The 16,827-nt window shown below is 53.6% G+C and overlaps 6 protein-coding genes across 6 annotated transcripts; 2 read left to right on the forward strand and 4 right to left on the reverse strand.

Annotated features, from left to right (window-relative positions):
- Window positions 1–1,277: 1,277 nt before the first annotated feature.
- On the forward strand, window positions 1,278–2,927 carry J4E83_009895 (uncharacterized protein; the record flags this gene model as incomplete). The annotated part of the gene is made up of 1 exon (XM_049336780.1): window positions 1,278–2,927. The coding sequence occupies one exon, from the start codon at window positions 1,278–1,280 to the stop codon at window positions 2,925–2,927; it is 1,650 nt and encodes a 549-aa protein (XP_049184062.1).
- A 4,585-nt stretch (window positions 2,928–7,512) lies between these two features.
- On the reverse strand, window positions 7,513–8,020 carry J4E83_009896 (uncharacterized protein; the record flags this gene model as incomplete). The annotated part of the gene is made up of 2 exons (XM_049336781.1): window positions 7,513–7,832; window positions 7,906–8,020. 2 exons carry the CDS (start codon window positions 8,018–8,020, stop codon window positions 7,513–7,515), a joined length of 435 nt encoding a protein of 144 aa, XP_049184063.1.
- Window positions 8,021–9,104: 1,084 nt separating this feature from the next.
- TRM8 (tRNA (guanine-N(7)-)-methyltransferase (tRNA(m7G46)-methyltransferase)) lies at window positions 9,105–10,144 on the reverse strand (the record flags this gene model as incomplete). The annotated part of the gene is made up of 3 exons (XM_049336782.1): window positions 9,105–9,631; window positions 9,725–9,951; window positions 9,999–10,144. 3 exons carry the CDS (start codon window positions 10,142–10,144, stop codon window positions 9,105–9,107), a joined length of 900 nt encoding a protein of 299 aa, XP_049184064.1.
- A 376-nt stretch (window positions 10,145–10,520) lies between these two features.
- J4E83_009898 (uncharacterized protein) lies at window positions 10,521–11,671 on the reverse strand (the record flags this gene model as incomplete). Its single annotated transcript, XM_049336783.1, has 4 exons — window positions 10,521–10,587; window positions 10,636–10,993; window positions 11,050–11,200; window positions 11,264–11,671. The coding sequence occupies 4 exons, from the start codon at window positions 11,669–11,671 to the stop codon at window positions 10,521–10,523; spliced, it is 984 nt and encodes a 327-aa protein (XP_049184065.1).
- A 640-nt stretch (window positions 11,672–12,311) lies between these two features.
- Window positions 12,312–13,031, reverse strand: MNH1 (Protein mago nashi; the record flags this gene model as incomplete). The annotated part of the gene is made up of 6 exons (XM_049336784.1): window positions 12,312–12,464; window positions 12,512–12,599; window positions 12,648–12,711; window positions 12,762–12,857; window positions 12,908–12,945; window positions 12,997–13,031. The coding sequence occupies 6 exons, from the start codon at window positions 13,029–13,031 to the stop codon at window positions 12,312–12,314; spliced, it is 474 nt and encodes a 157-aa protein (XP_049184066.1).
- A 458-nt stretch (window positions 13,032–13,489) lies between these two features.
- On the forward strand, window positions 13,490–16,806 carry J4E83_009900 (uncharacterized protein; the record flags this gene model as incomplete). The annotated part of the gene is made up of 10 exons (XM_049336785.1): window positions 13,490–13,522; window positions 13,575–13,667; window positions 13,729–13,907; window positions 13,954–14,019; window positions 14,069–14,109; window positions 14,159–15,969; window positions 16,014–16,185; window positions 16,235–16,283; window positions 16,332–16,612; window positions 16,661–16,806. 10 exons carry the CDS (start codon window positions 13,490–13,492, stop codon window positions 16,804–16,806), a joined length of 2,871 nt encoding a protein of 956 aa, XP_049184067.1.
- Window positions 16,807–16,827: the final 21 nt, after the last annotated feature.

Genomic DNA, 16,827 nt, shown 5'->3' on the forward strand with positions numbered 1-16,827 from the left:
GTGCCGCAGACAGTTGCCAGACAAACGCACGGCAGCCCGCCTACCACGCTCTGCTCCACCAGGACCAGGCACATCCCACCCTTGATCCCTCCCCGCCATATCCCCCGACTTCCTTCTCCATATCCCACCTCCGCTATTTTACCCACCACCACGCCCGTCGCACCAGGCCTCTTACTGCAAGACGACATAGTTGCCACTCGACCAGCACTTCACCTCTCCATTGCTGCCGCCCTCGACCACCAAGGCAAACCTCTTTGTCCCACCCCACGCCGCTGCATCCAGACCACGACCTCCACCACCACCCTCGACGACCAAGTTTGCTGCCCGTGAACCGCCGCAGCTATCCGCCCAAGCGACCTCACTCCTTCTCTCCGCGACCGAGAGACCGAGTGTTGCAGGTGCATCCCATTGCGCCTTCCTTCAGTTCCGAGGTGAGTCAACGTCCGGCTGCTCTTTCCTTTACTACCGCCTCTCCCACTCCACCGCACCTCGCTTCGGCCTGCGTCGTCAAGACCACGCCAGCCATACCGCGGCCGTGTGTGACGGTTTCGCTGCTTTTGTCCCCTGTACCACCATCCCCACAGCGCCGGGCTGCTGCACGGCTGTCGTCCGCCGTCGCTCGCCTCGCGGGTTACCTCGCTGTGCGCCACACTCATGCAACCAACCCTTCAACCGCCCAACACTTCAGACTGCTGGACTGTGCGCTGACATATGCTCTCAGTTCGATCCCGGAACACAGCTCCGAGTTCCCTCACTCCCCCACAACCACAACCACGCCAGCAGACCCGAACCGGTGAGCGATACTTCCCAGAACGACAACTCTTGCATACAGAACATGCACTAACGTCTTCTGCGCAGACAAACACTAGCCTCCTCTGCCCCAGATCAGAGGCTTGCTCGTCACTATCAGGCGTCACTAGCCAGGCCTCTCAGCTTGCTCGCACTGTCCTTGTGCACACCAGATAGCAAGCATCTGCCAGGGTCCTTATAGCGACACAGACCGCCTCGTGCTGCAATCATCCTGCAAGCTGCGAGCGCGATCCTTAGTCACTTGCTTAGATCGACGACAGATCGTTTCAGATCATACACATCCACATTCCTGGAATACTGCAACCCACAGTAATGCCAAAGCCTAGTAAGTACGCCTTTGTGACGTCCCCCACTCTGCACCGTCATGAGAACGGCGCTAGAGTGCATCCATTTCCTATATCAGACTCTCCTCTCTCCTCCCCTTCCCCGCACTTCCTCTTCCGTCATTTCCAACGTCAATTTCTATCATGTACTACGAGACCATACTGACTGTCCCTCAAGCGGACGCTCTCTTCACTCCTCCCTCTTCCTACTCTCCTCAAAAGCCGATTGCGAGGCTGGACCTTGGCTTCGACTCTCCCTCTGACGACGTGCTAGACGCTGATATCTTCAACATGACTGGCACAGGATCACCTCAACCATACATCAAAGAAGAAGTCGACGAGATGTCTTTCAACCAACGCTTCCTCGGTCACAACGGCCTTGACATGAACCACCAATACGCTAACGCTCAGTTCGCTGGGCACGAGAATGCCAATGGCATCAACCCCTCTGAGCTCAACATGAGCGGGAGCATGATGGGCAACCACTTCGCCGGCAACAGCTACATGCAGGGCGGAGCAGGTATCGCCGACGACGAACTTGCCGAGTCACTTGGCACTTTCGAACAACAACCAGCCTTCAACAACTTTACCCAAGAGCAGGCCGGCCAGCAAGACTACTACCACAGTCACACCAACAACCCAAACATGAACCAGGTCTACTCAAACACTCCAGATGACCTGCCCATCCACAGCCCCTTCAACCACCCTGGCAACTTCGACTTCAACCAGTACCAGTCAGTGCCACAGAGGATGAACTTCCCTGGCAGCATGCCCAGTGGATCCATGCGCCAGCGTATCACCATGAGCCGGACTGGTTCTGACAGCCGTGCTCCCATGTCACCAAAGACCCCTGCCATGGCTGGTCTCCACCTCGGCACGCCAGACTCTGGCAACTTTACTCAGCCAATCATGACCAACATGCACCGCCATCAAAAGAGCGTGTCTGGCCAGTGGGACGGCACTCCCGGAAGTGCGCACTCATGGATCGACTCGCCCACCGCGTCGCCCCACCAGGGTACCATGCACCACCAGCAGATCACCGATGTCCTGCATTCCGGCAAGCACAACTCACTACCTGCCAAGGTCGATATTGGCCAGAACGCAGACGCTAAGAAGCGCCGGCGTCGGGAGTCTCACAACTTGGTCGAGCGCCGCCGACGGGACAACATCAACGAGCGCATCCATGACTTGTCTCGTCTTGTACCTCAGCATCGCCTCGAGGACGAGAAGATTCGTAAGCACATCAACAACAATGGCCCCTTGTCACCTACCATGGGCGCCACCGGCATGTCGCCTCCACAAGCAACGTCACTTCTCGCTGGTGGCAATGGAAGGCGGGCCGCTGGTAACATTACACAGGGGCTGCCCATCGAGGAGAAGGACAAGGGCCCCAACAAGGGTGACATTCTCAACGGGGCTGTCAGCTGGACTCGCGATCTTATGTGGATGCTGTCCAAGAAGCTCCAAGAGTGTGACGAGCTAGCTGCACGACTTCAACAAGCCACTGGCGAAGAGTGGGTCACCGAACAGACTGAAGACGAGAAGCGCATGAAGACCGAGATCCTCGAGGCTCTTGAGAAGAACGGCTCGGGTACCTTCCGATACTCGCGAGGCCCTGGCTCCGGACTCCGAGTGCCCAAGCACACCAACTTGGCCGGTGAACCTATCAGTGGCGCATCTCCACAGAGTCTTAGCCCAGGCATGCAGAGTACCGGTAGCGGTTCTGGATCGAACCAGCAGCAGTACTGGTCTAGTCTCAAAGAGGAGGATGAGTACGGCATGGACATGAACTGATCCAAAACCTACTAGCTGTCTCTGTTCTTCCGGCCTTTTCATCTCGTTGTCGATTCCTTCACTATGATACCCCGCGATACCCCGCACCCGTTCCTGCATCCTGCTTGATGCATACGCTAGAGCTGCTACAATGAGGCTAAAGACACCTCACATCGGTCGACCATTCCTCGGCATGTCGTCGCCCACGCGCGTACCGTCTCTGCTGGCCAAGGACGGATGAAGCTCTCGCCTGCATCAAAGCACTTCCCATTTCGTTGCATAATATGTTCTACCCCTCCGTGGCACATCATCACCCTGGTTTCCCGCTCATCATCACCCGAGCTTAGCCTACCAACCGGAGCACGAAGGTCTTCGCCGCTTCGGTATTCGACACTCTCCGTACACGGCGATCTCTCCTTCTGGCAGCTCTGCGACTCGCTTTCTCTCATCTATTTACATCTTTCTCGCATGTACGTGGCGTGTCACGGTTGTTTACCTGCAGTTTTGCACATCACCACTCTTGTCTTCTTTAATGACGGTTTTGTTTATGGGAGGCACATGTAAGCATGGTCGGCGCGTTTCGGATTGTTGGCGTTCTATGGTGTCAGCACTTATGTTGGTGGGAAGAGAATGATAGATGCAGAAGACGTTCGGATAACGCTTGCTATGGTTACGATGGGCCTATGGGAATTCTTGCTACTGCGCGTTCTGCCTTTCAGTTCATGGGCTCTGGTATGGGCCGATTGGTCCCAGATACAATTTCATCTACATCAATAACCCCCGTCTTTCATGCCTTGTCAAGTGAGGTGAAGTTGGTTGAGCCGCGCCCCTCCCTGTGCATTCGGCGCTGGAGGCGACCGCCACAGTTCTCCCGCCAGGCAGCCAGTGTGGAGGACGAAAAGGTCCACAAAAGCAACATTCCGGAATCCTGCGTCTCTACCACGCCTCTCCCGTGTCTTAGCCTCATAGTGTTGACAATCCTTAGATACGAGCGAATCGCCATTGCCGCCGCCTTCACACAATCTCCAAGATTGCGCAAAGACTGTAATACACGGACTACTTGGTCAGGTAAAGCCGTGGCGTCGGCGCCATAGTAGTAGCGCTGGATCTCGTACAACAATACCGTATCTAGGGCTTATGCGTAAGTGAAAGGAAAAGCAAATCTAGCCCGCACGCATCTCAACGGCTAACGAAGGTATAAAGAAGAAAAGCAATTTCAAGTCCCTGTACATATCCGAAGAACGTGTTCCGGAAGTGAGACCGGGTGTTTGGTTGTTTCGGGTGGTGGGGTGAGTCGTGAACGGTGAATTGGAGGATGGGGAATGCAGATATGTATGGGTGTGTATGGGTTGTGAGTAACACATGCGGGTGACGAGAAGAAGGAATAACAGCTTGGCTTTGTTGGTTGGTTGGGTCGGGATATCTTGGACGGGGATGGGGAAGGTTTGATTGCGCATTCCCATACGTTTGATGCGGACGAGGTAGTTCGGTAGAAACCAAAGGACCACCATGCATCCCATCCCCACAGCCACTCATACCCACAGCTCGAGCTCAACCTTCAGGGATCAGAAAGAAATATGTAAGTATCCCGGCCGACATTCCCACCAACCAAACCCTCCCTCGCAATCCCCTCATCACAAAAGCCATACCCATGCCATGCAGTCCGTTCCGACACGAAACACCTATATCACTCTTCAATATACCCCGTCCTGCGTCCCCGCCATTCCTGCCGGCAGATCACCCCCCATGCCAATATGCTTACACGCACGCTACGATCGGTCTGCAAAACGGCCTCTGGTCCCGCAGCCAATCAGCTGCCTACGTCCTTACCACGTCCTTTGCTCACGATGCAGTGTTATCCAATCGAGGGGGTCCGTGGGGATGGCGAATGGATTATGCGCAATATGCAGGTAACCGTACTGTATACGCGAGCGGCGAAGGGAGCTGTAAGGAGATGTAAAAGCCGTTGCGGGGGTTGGGTTGGGGTGAAGCAGGGACGTGGAATGGAGTGGAATGGGATCAACCGGCGAGGGTGACCTTGTCGCGATATTGCTACACAATCGCATTGCGTCTACAAGGGGTATAGCCGCTTCTCTGTCTTTTGACGGAACAAGGAGAGGGGATGGAGGGGCACGATCGGTGTTGAGGGGGTTTTGGTTGTGACATTGCAAGGGAGTCGGCAGGCAGTTTGGGGTGTTGGGATCGGTACTGACATCTGTTGTGTAACATGCGTACGTACGCACGCTAGTGTGGATAGCTGTGTTATGAGAGTGCTATAGCGAGGTACGTTATAGTATGATAGCATGCACAGTTATGCTGTTGTAATCGTTAGTTCGTATGCTCGGTATAGCTGGCATAACACTGCGCATGCATGCGGATCATGTTGAGCAAAGAATACCAACGCAGTCTCATCTCACTTCAGCCTGTATTTTCTCGTCGCAGAAGATACACGATGACTTGCAAAACGCCAAACCCGCACTCGCCCGTCTCTCATGCCCTCTCACAGGGAAGTGAGAAGCCCATCTGCCACCGACGTCACAACACGAACCCCCCGTAGACACAACCACACTGTTTCAGCGGCAGAAACAGCAGTAGCGCGAAAACAAAGTGTTCATGGCGCTACCAAAGATGCGCATCGCACATGTTTAGATAGCCGGACTGTTCAGCAAGGAAGATGGGTGTTGAGTAAGTCATCGTGCCCCCATCGGCAGTGTCAGCTAGCCGGCTGTACGACGGTTTCACCCCCCGATCTGCAGCGCAGCGCCGTTTCCTAGATCTAGGTTTTGCGGGGGGATGACTTGCAGGTCTCGGTTGAAGATCGGGTCTGACGGTTGCCACTGCAGGATGACGAGGGATGGTGATCGATGGGGATGTGTAGCGGTGAACAAGGTGTATTTGCGCCGCTATCTTATCGAGGTTCTACAAAGAACGATGTGATTCAGATAAGTCTGCTGTGTTATCTGCACTGCCTTGTCTTTCATCGGATCTGTTGTGGCGCGCCCGGGTATCACCAGTATCCTCGGTGTTTACAGCATCTGCCAAGCTGTCATGGGCATTCCTTGTTGTATCCAAGTTGCTTGTATTTGTGCCTTTCGCGGAGATGGGTGCCAGTGCCGCCGATCCGACCATGCCTTTGTCTCACTATATGCTTTGCCGTTCTGGTCCAGGGCATCCTCTCAATGTCACCTGTCGAATCTGCAGTCTCGCTGCAGGGGGCGCAGAGGGCGTGCTCACACATGCGCATGTGCGTCATTTGGCACATCGAAGGTTTTCGGAAAGAAGAGTGGAGACGTATTCCGAGGGGTCTATGTGAGCCATGTTCTTCGGATGCTACCGAACGGTTAACCGCGTGACCTTTGTCCTTGGCTCAAACAGTGACTCGTTGTCCTAAGCTCCGCGAGGTTTGTTTTGGCCGTTGGGTTGCGATGGCTGAGTTGCATTTGCAGCGGTGGTGGCAGGGCCGTCACTATCTTCGCCGAAGCCCAAGTTCTTGAACGAATCCGGGGCCATCAGATTTCTAATGCGGTGATAATAGTCAGCCATATGCTCATTATGTAAGGGGGATGATGAGAGCGAGAACAAGGATGCGCGACTCCGCAGATGCTACTAGAAGTAGATGACGGCATGATGTGGGCTGCTGATGGGAAGAGAAGCGCCGCGACATGTTTGTATCGCGGTCCGGCGATGCCTTCCTCGAGAGTAGATGATGGTACGTACCGGTCCATGCGACATGACAGGTATGACTTGGAGAGGCCGCGGCATTCGGGGTCGTTAGTCCCACGATGCGACTTGATGCATCGGAGGTACGAGAGCATGATGTCCTTGCATTCCCCTGGACAATAGTGTAAGCGCCTATTCGTATGGATCGTATGGATGGCAGTAGCAGATCGGACCGATGTGGTTAGGTTGGTACAGCAGGACGTAAAAGTGTATGTTGAGGTTTGGGGAGCGTACCGTCGTGGTCGAGAGGGAATGAGCCGCGCTCTGGCCTGAAGTGGAGCAATTGTTAGCACAGGGAATCGAAAGATAGGAAGAGACAGCCATGTTGTCTGAGTACCCAAGGGCCGAGACGAGACATGCGCATGGAGGGAAGGACTCACGGATTCGGCTTCTGGACCTTTTGCCCAAGCCCGGCGCCTCCAAAGTTGCTCATCTCGGCGGAGAAGGTACTAGTTCCTGTAATTGACTAGACTTCGGGGGTCCGTGGCGTAGTAATCGGGCTCGGTGGTCGTGTGGAAGGATGGTGACTGTGATGGAGTGAGGGCTGGATAAACTTAGCGCGATCGGCCTCGTTCGGTGGCCAGTGCTGCAACCTCGGGATGACGTGCCTTGTGCATCGCGCTGCAGGGCAGGTCGACATCACGACTTCTCCGCTACACTTGCATTCTGAAGCCAAACTATTATGATCAAGTTCACTTCATTGTGCGACGGCCACTTTCGACCTGCTTCCACTCTAATGTCTGAATTCACATCGAGGTAGACCATAGCATGCGCAGTGTGGCTTTCTAGCCCATCCCACAATCCATCTCCAACACGTATCTCAAGCCACCACAACCCTCCCAGCCGTCACAATCTCCAACATCTTCTCGGCACCCTCACCCCCACCCTAAACTTCATCCGCCTCCCGGTTTCTTCCAATTTTGAGCTTCGCCATCTTCTCAAGCCTATCCAACTGCTCATTAAACCCCTCATAGATCTTCTCCATCATCTTAAGATTCCGCATCTCCGCATGATATCCCTCCCAGACCTTCTGTATCTTCTCCAACTCCGCGAGGGCCTCCTCTCGCTTCTCCTTAGGACTCTGAAGTTCCTGACGTTTACGCTCTTCCTCGTCGAAGATGTTGGGGCCTTCTTCGTCGTCGAGGCAGCGGGGGCCGTCCCAGCGGGCGCAAAGAGACTTGTCCTCTGCTGTAGGGACGTAGTCATCTGGTGTGAGGGTTAGTATGATAGGTTGCGGAAATTTAAACGAGAGGTAATGCTATCAGCTCAGGGTGCATACTTGTCTTGTCAACTGTGCGGGGCCTGCGGTGGTCATTGTAGACCCATTGCTCGTGCGCGGCAGCGGAAGCAGCGAAGAGGCCGGCGACGACAGCCAAGATGGTGGTGAACTTCATGGTGTTGAGAAAATGCCTTGCTGGTTTTGGTCTTGATATGATTGTGTATGGAATGCAGCTGTGAAGACACTTTATGAGAGAGTATGTGTTTAAGAAAAGCGAAGAGATGAAGACATGGGTATTTTATCTAATAATGTGGCCCTGATGTTTCCGCGGTACCGCATATCCAGATTTGCCTGCGCAGCCAATCCTTCTTCAGCATGAGATAATCAAGGTTACTTTACCATAGAACGTGCGAAAGCGGGCCAGTCACAGTCACTGTTTTGCATATCAAAGGGCGAGCCGTGTTGGCTACCACGGCTATGTTCGTAGATTTGTCCCTGCTTACAAGAACTCCTACGCATGCCTTTGCGGTGGGTCAAACTACTGAAATCTTTTTGTGCCAACAACCACCGTGCGATTAATTTTTGCGATGGTATTACCGGTAGCTTTGAAAGACATAGTACCCAGCGTTCTATTCAACCAACAGCAGCATTCTAATTAGTGAGGAATAGAACAACTATACACAAAGAGGTTAGTCGTTTCATACGACTTCGCTGCTTGCAAGGGGTCTCAGAGCTCGGCATCATCACAAGTATATCCAGGTAGCACTGTCATAGAGCGCTGTAATGCACAAGCAACCTTAGAAATCGCCCACCATAGTAATTTGTGAGTGACAGAATGCGGTTTGAGAGACCCAACGCCCGACACGTAAGTAGATGCAGTCCTGATCTGCCTGTGACTTTATCAGTATACAGCAAATGTCTTGCTTTGATGTTGAAGGTGCAGAATTGGATACATGTTATTGGCACTTCTGTTATGATATTACTGAAAAAGAAGCAAGCCTGAGATGGAAAAACCTATTCTCGCGGAAGGCTAAGTGAGCAACCTCCATCTTCACTCAAATACCCCATAAGCTATGCTAGCTATGCACGAGTCTCTACGACGAGAAGACCTATATATCTGATGCTCACGTTTAGTTAGCGCGAGAACACGTTGCGCAGACAGAAACAGCGAATACCACCACTTAGTTCCACATCATGCTACAATTGACAGAGCCGGCACACCCTTCTCAGCTAGAACAATTTCCCAGCAAGCCCATTCCTCACGGCCACTCCGGATCCTCCCTCCTCCTAAAGCACGCCACAAACTTCAATCCCTTATTCCGCTCCACCTTCTTCCCCTCCTCAGTCTCACTCCTCATCAACCTCACACACTCATCCATGCCCACGCCCTCAACCCCATCCACCGTGCTCCCCTCCTCAAACACCCTCTCCACCCGCTCAAAACACGGATGACGCTCAAAATGCCCCTTCATCCACTCATGCAGATCCTGCACGTCTGTAATCGTATACACCACACCCCCAGGCCTCAATACGTAAGCGTATTCTGAGTTAAGGGTGTAGGACACAATGCGCGCCTTGTGTTTCCGCTGTTTGAAATGCGGGTCCGGGAAACAAAGAAAGATCTTCGATAACTGGTGTTTTTGGAAGAAGTTGGGCAGGAATTTCATCGTGTTGGCGCGGATGCAGGAGGTGTTTTGGTAGAGCTGCGATGATGAGGCGTTTTGGACGCGGAGGGCGCGGACTTTTTCTTGTACGTATTCTGTTACTGACATGCGGATTTCCATGCCTGTGGGTTCGTGTTAGTCTGGGGATGGCTGCTTGTGGTCTTTGTGGGCGCGTTTTCGTGGATGGGGTGGCGAGGAGGGATGGGGAAACTGACCGAGTATCAATGTGTCAGGGAATTTGGGTGCGAGGGCGAAGAGTAGGCCGCCGAAACCGCATCCTATGTCTGCTATTTCGACGTTCTTTGATATCGCATTTGCTTCCAGTTGCTCTTCTATGCTGAGATCATGTGACTCATTCTGCCCTTCTTCCGTCTCTTTCTTGGGATGTTTGGCGTACATGGGGTATAGACTCGCCCAGTCCATGTCTGCGGGGCTCTTGGGGCTGCATAACATTAGATACATTTCTCATCAAAGACCAAATCATCTTACTATGTGAGCGAGTGATCTGAGAAGGGGTTCGCATGGGCGCGCTGCCTGTAGAACCTCTTCTTGGGCATAGCGCCCTGCTGCTCCTCCGTCTGCAGCGACTTCTTGTACTCCTCGCGCTTTGTGCGCTTTGCTGTTTCGCCTGGCATGGTGACTTTGGTATGCGCAATTAACAGATATGCAAGGAAGCAGGGTCAAAGGTAGATGCACAGGTGCTGAGGTAATAGTCGATTAGCTGCGTATCACGAATCAAGCGAGTTTTTCGCTAGCGCCAGGGTCTCTGGTCCACCACATCTGCAGCAACACAGCAAACAGCCGTTCGCGCAGCGATCTACTGCTTGTACGACAAAGCGTAGCGTGACGTAATTCGACCTGCATGTCTCAGAGACGTTACTACAAAAAGCCCGACGACCTTGGCACCCTGCATACGGTCCGTGGGAAGAAAAATCGATACAAGAAGACAATCCCAGGTGTGCGCCCTAATGCTAATCCATATCCAAATGCCCAATCGTTCAGTCGTCAACATTATCGGAATTCAATCGCGCCTTGACACCCAAAATCTTGGATGTGTTTCAAATTGAGCTTCTGGAATCTGGGAGGTGTTAGCATACGACCATATTGGCTGGGGTGTCAAACTTACTTCTCGCTCTTAGCATGGAAGTAGATGCCCTCGATGCCGCCCGAGAGCTGGTTGAAGCAGATGTAGTAGAAGCCTTCAAAACTCGCACCGCTTATGGTCCTCACTCGGTGGTCTGGCACGAGAAAGTACTCCTTCCACCGCATGAAGAGGTGTTCCTTCTGGTTCAGATCCTTCGACACCTGGTCCTGGCGCGCAGAGTACTTAGCAATCGGCTTGTATGCGTCGAACCGCCCCCAGTGTTGCCGGTCGACCTTCTCGTTGGAGCCCCATTCCGGATGCTGTGTAATGAAGGTGTATTTGGTTCCGATTATCTCGCCTTCGAAGTACGTCGTCAGACTTGGATGGTCTTCCGTTAAACCTGTGGACGTGTTAGTCTACAAGCCCTATGCTGGCACTGCGGAGATGTGTGCGCACCTTTGATGCGCAAGTATCCACACATGAAGGACTCGCGCATGTCGACATGTTTTATATCGACTTCGACGTCATACTGCTGGCGGTCGGAGGTTTGGGTGCCCACGAAGCGACTGCCGGGCCGAAGGAGGGACGAGGATGTGTTGGGTAGGAACTGCATCGGCATTAGCAACGTCTACTTTGCGCATTGCTGTGCATGCATGCTGGTCTGACCTACCCTATGCGCAGGGAATGGGGATGACAGATGGCTGGCGAGCAGCGATGTTGGCGCAACGGGAGAAAGCGGCGAGACGTGAGAGGTGCGTTGCTCTTCAGTGCCGTCGTCTGTCGCCGTCATAGGCGTGGGAATGTCTCTGGTGGGCGAGTCTCTGTCGGTGCTGGGCAGCTTGGTCTGGATATCGTCGGGCGCCTGGGTATGCTCGCGCGAGTTTTGTGGAGACGGAGTGGGCTGCTGCATGGGAACATCGGGCACGGCGCTGGCATTGCTGTCGTCGTGGGCGCCCCGTGTGTCATTCAATTCGTGCGTCGCGATAACGCGCGATTCCTCGGGTGGACAAGTCGGGCGGCCAGCGATGCTCTCGTGCTCCACCGGCGAGACCATGGCTTCATCATCCGGCGTCGGCATGGTCCGATAGCAGGTGCGACGAGACTACAGCGAAGGTGCGAGGCGATTATACATGGGACGGCAGGGGATGAATGTGCGATTATACAATAGAGCCTTGCGGGAGCCAGAAGCGTGGCGATGGGGAAGAATGCATGCTGGATGGATGACTTGGACTCGGCGGAGGTGTCTAGGCGGTTCAAAGTTAGTGGGTCACTGAGCTGCACTTACGCGGGGAAGCCGCACTAGGCTGCTCACGTGGGATGACATGGGGCCAAACCTAGACACATTGGAACACTTGATATCTAGGCCGTCGAATGCATCTGTAAATTGTATTATCATCCCTTGCCAAGTGGGCCATGTTGACCTTGCGAGCCGACCCGCGCGATCTAACGAATTCTGGTCGAATCGCCCTTTCCTGGGCATTCGTCTCTCATACACCATCGTCCTAGAAGGGATCACGGAGATCAGGTGACACTAGTCACAAGCAGATGTCGTTCCTCCAGTTGACTCCGTACGCCATCCCTACGTCATTCCACATCGAGCCGCGGTTGTGCCACAACCCCGTGGCTGTGCGCTGTCGGCAAAAGCAACGCTACTGTGCCTCCCTGTGGCGGCGAGAGGCTTAGATAGGCTTGATCTATAACGCTGTGAGTCTTCGTGTTTAACGTGAGCACACTTGATCGCATACCTTGAAGTGCAGAGATATTAAAGAAAAGACCAGAGCCTTGAGGTCTTGCACGAGATAGTAGAAGACGCGGAGGCCTTCTGGGTCTGACGAGTCTTGTACGTCCTGGAGCGAGCCAATTTTCGCAGTCTATTGTCGTCAGTTCCACGAAGGCCATGATAGACAGACCATCCTACCTCAAATGAGATGTGCTCGCTGCCTAACCGAATTTCCAACTCTTGACGGCCGTCCTTGTTCTTCTGGGGCCACTTTGTGTCATCTTCCCTAGGGATGAGTTAGCAGATGATACGTAACTTCCGTTCCTTCACATACTTGAGGATCTCACTGTCCTTGACGATCTTCTTAATCTCAGCTACCAAAGCATCGCTGACGCACACTGAACGGCGCGTTAGCAACACATCACGTCAAAGGCAGGGATTGACATACTCTCTTTCCGGATGAGTGAATCATTGCGGTAGTTTGAGTTGTTGGCATAACGGGCAGATGCGCTGCGGCCGTCTCCGAGCACTCGAAAATCGAATTCTATACCAAAGTCAGATTCATGACTCTCTTTTCGCAACAGCTTTGCGCACCCAAGAACTCGTGTCCAAATCGGCCTTGATGACCAGAGCTGCAAAAATGTTAGTAACTGCACGTGCTTGAGAATCCACAGCCTACATACTAGTAACGCAGGTAGAATGGCTCGTTTGTCGTCATGTTTGCGACTGCCTATATCGAGCTCTAATGATGCGCGTATAGGAATTCGCAGTGCTTGGGGTGCGCGTGTCGTGGTGTTGATGTACCGTCGCGACAGAGGGCTGGAGATCTTGGCGGCCGGACCCCTGCAAGCCTAGCGAGGCGGCCTTCGCTGGAGCGACCATTTCTCGAGCAGACACCTGGAGGTAAACAGAGTCCCGACGAGCACTGCACCCATATCTCCAACAAGCCACCTCTCCGCCCAGGCCACGCCAGTCCTTTCACCCTCCCCGCCAGGCTGCAGCTGCGCCAAACCTCACGACTCCCTCCACCGCCCCCGTCGATCGATACACGTAGCCCATCCCACTTATTCTGGACTCCACGGGACATTGAGGGCTGACGGCCGCACCTGGAGTCACGTTATCGCAGCTGGATACTGTACACCCCGGGCCATTCCATATACCACATAACCCGGCATCATGGCGGCGTTTCTCGAGAACTCGTACAGTCTGGTAGGAACACCTGGCAGGTCGTGGGTATGGGGAAGCTGACGGGCAACACTAGGTGCACCAGGACAATGCCGCCGACGTACCATCACAGAACGAGCTCAAGAATGCTCTGGAGAAGGGCAGCGATGAGCAGAAGATCGAGACTATGGTGCGCTCCCGCAATGGCACTGCCCCGCCTCGCTGAATGCGACCGTCTGACAGCTCTGCAGAAGAAGATTCTCTCGATTATGCTCAATGGCGACCCCCAGGCTGGCCTGCTCATGCACATTATCCGATTTGTCATGCCCAGCAAGTCGAAGCCGCTCAAGAAGCTCATGTACTTCTTCTTCGAGGTCTGCCCCAAGCACGACGCCCAGGGCAAGCTAAGGCAGGAGTGGATTCTCGTCTGGTGAGTTCAAAAGACTATACCACATGAAGCTTGCTAACTGGCATAGTAATGCGATTCGATTCGACTTGCAGGCGCCTAACGAATACGTACGAGGAAACACATTGCGCTTCGTGTAGGATCCTCCACGACACCTTCCCGAGCATTGCTGATAGTCGGAACAGAACCAAGCTACGAGACGCTGAGCTTGTAGAGCCTCTACTACGTAAGAATGTTGCTCTCCATACTTAGCCCAATTGTGCTGACACTCTCAGAACCGGTGCGCCAATGCCTCACACATCGACACGCATACGTCCGGAAGAACGCAACCTTCGCTATCGCATCCATCTTCACACATCTTCCTGAGCTCATGCCAGATGCGCCCGATCTGCTGGTGACATTCCTCGACGACGAGAACGACCCAACATGCAAGCGCAATGCCTTCGCCGCCCTCGTCTCCGTGAGCCACGAGAAGGCTCTCGAATACCTCAGCACCGTTTTCGATGCCATACCCAATCACGAGGAGCTCCTACTTCTCGCCGAGCTAGAGTTCATCCGCAAAGACGCCATCGTGAACCCATCCAACAAGGCCCGCTATCTCCGCTTGATCTTCGACCTCCTCGAATCGCAGGTATCGACCGTCATCTACGAAGCCGCGCACGCCCTTACCACCCTCACAAGCAACCCGGTCGCAGTCAAGGCAGCTGCTGGAAAGTTCGTGGAGCTGGCTATCAAGGAGCCGGATAACAACGTCAAGCTTATCGTCTTGGAGCGGGTTGAGCAGTTGCGACACAAGAATGAGGGCGTCCTTGATGATCTGACTATGGAGGTCCTGCGCGTTCTGTCTAGTACCGACTTGGATGTGCGGAAGAAGTCGCTCAACATTGCCATGGAGATGATCTCAAGCAGAAACGTCGAAGAGGTCGTCCTGCTGCTGAAGAAGGAGCTCATGAAGACGGTGGACGAACAATACGAGAAGAACCCCGAATACAGGTCGCTTCTCATCTCCTCGATACACTCCGCAGCCATCAAGTTCCCCGAAGTCGCCGCCAGCGTCGTTGGATCGCTCATGGACTTCATCTCCGATGTCAGCAGCAACGCATCCGCGGTGGACGTCATTTCCTTCGTCAAGGAAGTCGTTGAGCGCTTCCCAGATCTGAGGGCCTCCATCATCGAGCGACTGGTTTCGACTCTTGGTGAGGTACGTGCTGGCAAGGTCTACCGGGGTGTTCTCTGGATCATCGGAGAGTTCTCGCTGGAGGCGAAGGACATCCAAGATGCATGGAAGGGCATCCGCTCATCGCTCGGCGAAATCCCCATACTTGCTTCCGAGCAAAAACTTTTGGACGATGCTTCGGAGGGCAAGGAGAGCACTGAGCAAGTCAACGGACATGCAAAGGCGGCAGCTCCATCTGGATCAAGGAAGGTCCTCGCTGACGGTACCTACGCGACTGAAAGCGCCCTGACATCCTCCGCTGCCGCCAAAGCGAAACTGGAAGCAGTCAAGAACTCACAAAAGCCCCCACTACGCCAGCTCCTCCTCGATGGCGACTACTACCTTGCCACAGTACTGTCCAGCACTCTCACCAAGCTCGTCATGCGCTATGGAGAGATCTCAAAGAACGAAGCTCGGACGAATGCTCTCCGCGCCGAGGCCATGCTCATCATGATCTCGATCATCCGTGTTGGCCAGTCGCACTTCGTCAAGACCTTCATCGATGAGGACTCCATCGACCGTATCATGTCATGTGTTCGCTCACTGTCCGAGTTCTCGCAAAGAAAGGAGCTCGAGACTGTCTTTTTGGAAGATACTCGCAAGTCTTTCCGAACTATGGTCCAAACAGAAGAAAAGAAGCGCGCCGCCAAGGAGGCTTCGGAACGCGCAAAATCGGCTGTCAATGTTGACGACTCTTTCAACATCCGCCAGCTGAAGAAGAAGGACGCGGATGGCAGCGACGAGATCGAGCAAGATCTTGAAAGGGCGACCGGAGGCGACACTGCGACTGAGGATCTCACATCCAAGCTCAGTCGCGTTGTGCAGCTTACTGGTTTCTCCGACTCGGTATACGCAGAAGCATATGTCAAGGTGCGTCAACACAACCCACTGAAAGTATCCACTAACTCTGCTAGGTCCATCAATTCGATATCGTCCTCGATGTTCTGCTAGTAAACCAAACAACGGAGACGCTGCAAAATCTCACCATCGAATTCGCGACTCTTGGTGACCTCAAGGTCGTCGAGCGTCCTTCAACACAAAATGTTGGTCCTCACGACTTTATCAACATTCAAGCCACAATCAAGGGTAGGCTTTTCCCGTTTGCACTTTTCGGTTCGCATGCTTACTTTTACAGTCTCATCCACCGATACCGGTGTCATCTTCGGTAACATCATCTACGAGGGGTAAGTCCTGCGCATCAACACTCTGCAACCACTGCTAATATCCTACAGTGAAAAGGGTGTTGATTCCAATGTTGTCATTCTCAACGATGTCCACGTCGACATTATGGACTACATCAAGCCCGCACAATGCACGGAGACGCAATTCCGGACAATGTGGACCGAGTTCGAATGGGAGAATAAGGTCAACATTAATTCCAAGGCCAAGACGTTGCGCGATTTCTTGAAGCAACTCATGGCATGCACCAACATGAGCTGCTTAACTCCAGAGGCGTCAATGAAGGGCGACTGCCAATTCTTGTCAGCGAACCTGTACGCCAGGAGTGTATTTGGTAAGTCCTGAAATTCTTTTGTACATCGGCAATACTGACAGAAAGCAGGTGAGGACGCTCTCGCCAACTTGAGTATCGAAAAGGAAGGTGACAATGGCCCTATTACTGGGTTTGTGCGCATAAGAAGTCGCTCCCAAGGCTTGGCGTTGAGCCTGGGGTCGTTGAAGGGTCTGAACAAGGTCGGTGTGGCATGATTTGTCGGCTAATAATTACTG

The sequence above is a fragment of the Alternaria metachromatica genome, assembly GCF_023757995.1.
Source record: "Alternaria metachromatica strain BMP 0045 chromosome Unknown scaffold_38, whole genome shotgun sequence".
Classification (NCBI taxonomy): domain Eukaryota; kingdom Fungi; phylum Ascomycota; class Dothideomycetes; order Pleosporales; family Pleosporaceae; genus Alternaria; species Alternaria metachromatica.